Source organism: Salvelinus sp. IW2-2015, unplaced genomic scaffold (genome assembly GCF_002910315.2).
Source record: "Salvelinus sp. IW2-2015 unplaced genomic scaffold, ASM291031v2 Un_scaffold2928, whole genome shotgun sequence".
In the NCBI taxonomy this organism is placed as follows: Eukaryota; Metazoa; Chordata; class Actinopteri; order Salmoniformes; family Salmonidae; genus Salvelinus; species Salvelinus sp. IW2-2015.
The window spans coordinates 68,447-76,787 of NW_019944224.1; the positions used below are offsets into that span (position 1 = coordinate 68,447).

The 8,341-nt window shown below is 45.9% G+C and overlaps 1 protein-coding gene across 1 annotated transcript in view; it reads left to right on the forward strand.

Moving 5' to 3' along the window:
- LOC112075005 (glycine receptor subunit alpha-3-like) overlaps window positions 1–8,341 on the forward strand; it is a gene marked incomplete at its 3' end in the record, with an annotated part of 19,190 nt that overhangs the window by 9,125 nt on the left and 1,724 nt on the right. Inside the window, exon 4 of the mRNA XM_070440736.1 lies at window positions 6,979–7,202. Coding sequence (XP_070296837.1) covers window positions 6,979–7,202 — 224 coding nt within the window. The remainder of the gene's footprint in view (window positions 1–6,978; window positions 7,203–8,341) is intronic.

Here is an 8,341-nt window from a genome sequence, read left to right on the forward strand (position 1 = left end):
TCATCCCATAATACTGATATTCAAAAACTTCATAGTGAACACACAGAATCTATCAACAGACCAACCTGGATCGCTGTAGTAATACACACTCCATGTGGTAACCGGAACCGAGATGACGTGCAGATCACCTAACCACACCACCACCACCAACAGAAACACATAATACACAATAAGACATACTACCAGCCCAACTATCCCCATCAGATCAAAAAGCCTTATACAGATATCAAGGACCTAAGGACACCGAACTCCACATCAAGCTTCTCTTACTGACCAATAGCGAGCCACTTAAGGCGACACTACAACAACATCACTCCCCCGACACAACCTCCGCTAATAGTCGATGCACAGCCTTACATCAGACAATCTGATGTACACTTGCTTAGCCAGACCCATGCTGACAGCTAGTAACAAAAGTCCAGCTCAAGAAACGGCATATCTCCTAGATCTGCGACCGAGACGCCACACCTAACTAGTGAGAGGACACAAGGCAACAAGACTAGCAGTGACCAGCTAACAGATATAAGACCAGATACAGAGATGCAGCCAGAACATCTAGCTCACACGACCATCGTTAGTCAAGATAATGGGCACGAAAAGAACAGACACAACCACCCTTGGACATCAACGCTACGAAACGCACAAAAAACAGTATATATAAAGAGCTGCCACCGCATGTCTCCGACCTCACCCAATAGAAAAGCAGAAAGAATAGGCATCTACGCAAGGGCCACTACGACCAGAAAGCGAGCGAGAAACTGGAGACAGAGACAGAGCCATCTACCAGCCGCCACCAGCAGAGCAGAAAAGACAGAGACAGAACACGACCACACCGCAGACCCACTTACAGATGAAGCAGACGAACAGAACAGCAACGTACCAAATCCCGACTTAGGAGACTTGAACAGGATGCGTAGCCATGATTTAACAGACTAAGCCATCAGTTGTTCCTCTATCGCACCTCACAAGCAACAATATTGCTGTGGTCAAAAGTAATCATAGGACAACAAACCAACCACCTCACCAGTGCCTTACTCCTGCCACAGCTACACAGACCTCTCCCCGAAGACGTAACATCACCCGACCTCACCAAACAGTCACACATTGAAACGAATAAACCACAATTACAAAAGTCTATTGACCTAGAGTCCCCACTCCTCTACTATCCACTACATCAAGATATCACAAACTGAGGATTACAGGTCACCAGCAGCCACTACTATAGCTAACAAACCACCCTAAGTAACAAACACTACCAACACCTCCCAACCACACAATAATCATCTAATAGAAGATAATCAATTTTATTGACCACACTTTCCTGACTTTTATGCACCATTTACAATAGAACATGCTTAGATCTACACATCAAAATCCATACGCTCTATAAACCACCTACTGATTACATACAGAGATATCTCAGAACATCTTTATTTCACTCTCCTCAATCTACCCATATATCTCACCAATCAATGATAGTTCAAGACCCACCCAGAGACCTAAGAGACTTCACGTGAGAAACACAGAGAATGCTCAATGCTTGCAAACATGCGGACAACTGAGGACCAGACCACTCAAAGCCAATACTAGCACGATCGTTGCAAAACCAAGCAACCAAGACCAAAGACAGAGTCATCTACCACCATTCGCGCAGATTATACAGACAAACAAAGAAACTAGCACACACAAGTCACACTCGGCGCTGACACAGACTAACAGATAGCCTAAAAAGAAGAAACATACGATCCAGGCCGCCACACATACCACCCACCACCGTCCTACACACAGTGACGCTGTAAAACGTATGATTAAAGAGTCCAACTACTCTACCCCAACTTACCGACACGAGAGCATAACCAAACGAGCACTGAAAGAACACTCAACCAGACCCAACCACAACTGCACGACTATGTCTAGATACAAGAAGACCTTTTAAAGAAAGACTACAACCCTACACACACTCCTTTACCACCAATCTAATGCAGAGGACAGTTATGACCAGAGGTAGAACTATACAACGATCTACACAAACAAGCTACTCATATCAGGACACACGTCTTCAGATAGTCAACTTTGGTACATCTTCAGACCCACCCCCACCACATTCACAAGAGTAAAAAGACACAGACACACTACCGCCGAGCAGCGCAGCTGAGAAAACAAGTATCCACAAGATGAGTACCATATACTTTTCGCCTACCCATGCCGCACAAGACCAATACTGAGCAATAGTAACTCAGTGTCGACACATTCAGAAGAGCACAGCAGCCTCGAATTATACCGACGTCAGACACGAAAAAACAAATACAATTTACAAGACAAGTCCCTGTTGAACGGCCGAGATATGGCTAATGGATATGGCCAGGACGTTAGCAAGGCCTTCGTGACAGTCATAGTCAGACCAAGTAAACGAAACAGACAGAACTACCACCCCACTACAACATCAGATAAAAACAGAACATGTTCTAACACTCCCGAATCGTGACCACAGCTATTATATGAAAACGATCCAAACATCCACGCTCCTCAATCCCAACACCATCGTAGGTGGCCCACAAACGAACAACAACAACCACCAAAAGGCATTCACAACACGAATACCACAAAAGACTAACATAGGCTACACACCCTCCAACGCCACCTCCAAAGCTCATGACAACTACGACAATCCATAGATTAGCAACCCCGCAATAACAGATACCCGACCAAACGATGGGAGACATCCTGACGCAACTTCAACCCTGCTAGAGCCACAAACGCATATGGCACACAACAGTGATGAACGACACACAAAGCTCACCACATTCCACACGACGCTCCATATAAAGAAGCAGACACTCGTCCATCCCATAGCGAGCACAAACCTACATGATAAGCCATAAGCCGATAATTCATGCACCACCCCACAACCACACATAAATACCCCTTGATTGAGATCATTGACTATCAACACCACCACTCACAAGAACCTACTACAGTAATATTGAACTCGCTACATAGCATGACATAAAGATCACAGAGCATCAACCTCGCAAATCACCAGTTGAAGTTCTGGAATCGACCACTTCTAGCAACATGTGCAACATGTGCAGAGAGGAAGGAGGATGAACTACTCTAAAATTAAAGCTCCTTTACAGGAGAGCTCAAGGATACTCCACTCGCCAACCACACAAAGACCTAGTAGTATAGAACACATATATAGCACCCTTCACCCCTACATCAAACAGATTTAGTGAGACCTACATAGTCTACCACCTCCACAACCACAGATCCAGAGAAGGAGAAATGTAGCATCAACCCCACTTAACCTCGGATCATACGAAGAGTGCACCAATGGAACAACATCGACATCAACGCGCTCACGGACAACAACTGTACAACCAACTAAGGCAACAACCACCACAACCACATAAGAGAACTGAAGAAGGTCACAACGGTGGAACTTATGACAACGAACCTAGAGCCTCATCTCAACGACAAGAAGTCCAACAAATGTAACGTGATCATCAATCCAACCGCAACTAACAGCACGCACAGTACAACCAGAAGTCACAGATGAACAGTAGACACACGCACCCCACTACTACTAATGCAGATCATAGCGAGAAGTGACCAACCAGTCATCCACCGGAATAGCCACTCATAAGAGACCGCCATAAAAGGTAAGACAGACACTTCCCAGCCCGCTCCATGATCGGCACTCTAGCAGAATAAGAAGCGATACACAAAGGAGTCCACATAGAACCCCGGCTAGCCAACCATACAGAAAGGTCATAATAGAGAAGACAGACAGCTGACACACGCTCCAGGTCACCCTAGACGAGCACATGCGACTTAGATATAAAAAACTATAGACGCCATCCAGGACGCTCCACACAACGAACAGGCATGCACAGCGCCGATAAAGCTGAGAAACGTAGACACCAGCTACGCGCCTAACCGAGCACCAGCGAAGTTCACCATTAGTAGACAGACATCTACCAGGTAGACCCCTAACGACCGTACAATCAGAGTCCACCGTGGTAAGACTAGAGTCACGTGGCAGGGTAGATAGGTCAAAACGTAGAGACAAGAAAACATCTCCTAAACCTACACACCACTCAACAGATAGAGCGCATGCGAAAGAACAGTCATCATGTATGTCTCTCAAATGACTCACACATCGCTCAGAGCCAAAAGTACAGACTACAAAACCAATCAAGAACCTCCACATTCAGGTGCACCCGTAAGACATACAGTAAATGAGTACTCATACACCCCACATCACGGACCATCTTCAAAGAGGCCAGCCAATGTATACATGAGACATCAACTCCACACCACCTCAATGTAATAGTTACAAAATAGAAGTAGAGACACACACTCCCAGGTCCAGCTCACATAGATGAACTCAAGAAACAACTAAACACCGGTACTCGCTCCTCATCTAAGGCCTCTCAAGGATCGACCTGGTTAGACATATACACAGCTCAATCGCCATCTTACACACACTACGAACGATCAAAAAGTCCATAGACCAATGTACTAAAGAACCATACCAAACCCAACTAGACTAACATGATTAATCTCCAACAACAAAAGAGACTCACCACGATCGAAAGCCCCATCACGAGAACAAGAGGCATCGCCCCATGCTACCACATATTCAGCATAAAGACCATATAACAAGTATGAACTATACTTAACTCAATCCACAGACGCACACATTCACAACGGGAGAGTCAGCACCTAAACATTAAGAAGCTAAACACATCTACCACCCCACTGCACACAGGTATGAATTAGCCCAAAGTAAGACGAGACCTCCATAACGAGGCTGCCGCTCTACCGTATAGAATACAGTATGTTTACCATAGGACACAGGGGGCCATATAAGCGCCATACCAGAAGTATGTGATTATAAGTAAGGCACAAACTCATGACGCAAGGCTTCACTCAGACACGGTCAGAGACGTACCCACTAACAACTAACTATATCTGAGCACCCACTACACCAGAGTATATGCCATAAAAGCGAACAATCTACCAGGGGACCCTACAACGCGTGCTATCATAAGACATATAAATAGAACTGACCATTCAACCAAGGTCACATGACAATCAAGTGAATCCTACAAAAAACAACATTCGAGCACACGCAAATAGGATAGCCAATGAATAAGAATCTAGAAGACTAGCGAGCCGCACTATCCAAGTGCATATTAAACGCGAATGGGGAACACGCACTACAACCCAGTAGCACACACAGGTTATGGTCAATGTAACCACACAAACTTACTCACGCACAACACCTCAACAGAATAAGCGCATGACACTGCGTGTCACTACCGACCACTACCCCAGCAAATATGATTGTACATCAAGTACGGAAACCCTTCCACACAAGGGCCCTCCAGCTATACCTAACCAAAACCATAAAGCAAGTACTGATGTACTACCATCTACCACAGGAACACCTACAAACACACGCGGCCCAAATAGTCACATATAAGACGTACCAGAGTAAGCTCTACCACCCTCACGGACCTCAAGGATCCACTAGCATCATAGATTCACACCAGGTATGTTATTACCATAAGGGCTCTGTATAGGACATACAGTATGTTTACCAATGGACCTGGCAACGGAAAGGACCCCGATACATAGCAGCCACATCTACAAGCTAAGTTTACTAAGGGAGCCACAGAAACACGTACGAAAGCGGGGCCCCCTGATACCTAACAGACCTACTATAGTCAGTAGTATAGCTCATATACCAGAGACGACGGAGGCGCTACATAGTATACGTACCATATCTAACCAGCTATCAGTAGAGAGTTATACAACAGAGATAACACATTACAAACCACCAACAAATCCCACTAGCAGGAGTGAACGCCCACAGTAAGACCAGACTACGACCACCCCACTCCAACATCAGAGACTAGCCAAGAAAATACAATGATCACACACCAACGCGAACAAACCATCACAGGGATGCAACCACTGAAATAGTAACAATACAACGCTAATCGATCCTATACACCAATACCAGCACCTCCAAGGGCACTAGACCACACAACATCAGACTAGACCTATCTCAAACCCGTACTGACCACTATACCAGTAGATGAACCGCCTACAAGGTGCAGATGCTATAACCCTGCAAACACCTCCACCAGCTACGCTACACAATAGAGAACCTCAAGGCCGGTGCTATAAGACATACACCCATACGCTACTCACACGTATCACCCAATAGGACACTACCAAAAGGGGACCGACTTGATGGAACATAATGCACATCACCCAGATCCATGATCATTAACAAACTAGATACACATAAAGCGTCGTCACTGATATAGTCTACCCAGCCTAATGCTCTAAACCTCACTCAGACACTAACAAGGGGCCAAGATAAGATAGCCAGAACAACGTCTACGAACCTCTATACCTATAGCGCGCAACCTACAAGACGGCAGGCCATGCTAGATATGACCATGCCCACGCCTACATAGATTACACAATCCAAGCGCAACCTCAAGACGCAACCAGAGGGTACGATACGCCAATCCCGCTCTCACTAGATCTCTCCATTCCGGACCTCACCGCGTTCGCCGTAGTACTACAGTGTGTTTACCATTAGGAGCCTGCAGAAGGTGTCCTGTATAGACCTACATGATACGCTTTACACACTAGGAGCCTCAAAGGTGCCTGTATAGAGACTACAGTCTTACTTGTGTTGCATCCTAGTGAACTCTCAACGTGATCCATGGTATGACTACAGTATGGTTACGAATAGGACCTACGAGCCCAGCCCTATTTAAGGCACCTCCAACAAGTATGTTTACCATAGTGACCTAGATGAGCCCCGTAATGAAGAAGCCCTCAGTAATGCCCATCTTACTCATCAGACGCTCGATAGGTGGCCCTATTATAGACCAGTACAGAATGACCCCTGTTCGCTCCCTCTCCCCTCTCCCTCCCTCCATCCACTAGGACTACAGAGTGAACATCTTCCTCCGTCAAAAGTGGAACGACCCCAGGTTAGCGTACACAGAGTACCCTGACGGTTCTCTGGACCTGGACCCCTCTATGTTGGACTCTATCTGGAAACCTGACTTGTTCTTCGCCAACGAGAAAGGTGCCCATTTCCACGAAGTCACCACAGACAACAAGCTGTTAAGAATATTCAAGAACGGCAACGTCCTCTATTCTATACGGTGAGTGTGTACAGTATGGATCCCACMYACACCCTTTTCGCATTATAATACCTAACTTAACCAAACTGGGATAATTCCATCAACCCTGGTGGATTCATTACCAGGCTAGCTCAGTACAGCTTGGTTTGGCTCAGCTCAGTTCGGCTCAGTAGTGTGAAAAACCCTCAAGAGGTGTGGGCCTAAGCATCGTCAAATGACCATCTTACGTTGATACATCAATCACATAATCAGACTATAGGCCCGTTGAATGGCCCGTAACTCACACCGAGTCTCATCCCAACTCGAAACATTCAATCCACGACACTCTTTAGAATAAAAGGTGCTATCTAGAATCTAAAAGGGTTCGTCGGCTGTCCCCATAGGAGAACCCTTTCAACAATTTTTGGGGGTTTTAGGTAAAACCCTGTTGGTTCCATGTAGAACCCTATTGAGTTCTATGTAGAACCCTTTCCCCATAGGGTGCTACATGGAACCCAAAAGAGTGCTACCTGGAACCTGGAACTAAAAAGGGTTCTCCTATGAGGACAGTTGAAGAACTCTTTTGGAACCCTTTTTTCAAAGTGTACTGACAAAAATGCTCTGCCACACCGTCAATCACTTCTCATCTTCTGTCATTAAACATAAAGCCAAAACGGGYGGTGTCACAATGTTGTGTAAATCTCAAGGCGGAGCGGTGAATTGTTGAAAGCCTTGAGTCGACGGCATCAGTCGGGTTGAGTTATGYAMTTGTGATGTGGCGGGGCCATAGAAAAGCTGTGATGGAAGGCTGAGAGGATATGACACGACGGAGCGGAGGGATCCCATCGGCCATGGAGTCCGTCCGCAGCCTGGCGCCTCCGGGGTGGAGGACGTAATTAAAACATGTCCAATTTGCAACCGTCAGCCTTCTTCGTTTTGTCTCTATCCTTTTTCTCATTCTTTCATTCCCTCTCCTCCAACTGGATGTCTCTCTCTCCATCCTTCTCTCTGCCTCTCTCTTTCTCTCTCTCTTCTTTCACACTTTCTTTTTCTTCTCTCTATCTCTTTCTCTCTCTCCTCACCAGCGATTTAAGGCACTACCGGTTCAACACTGAGCCAAGTACACTTGACAGGATTTGTCCAGGCATGATACATGTGAATGTACACTCTTAGAAAAAAAG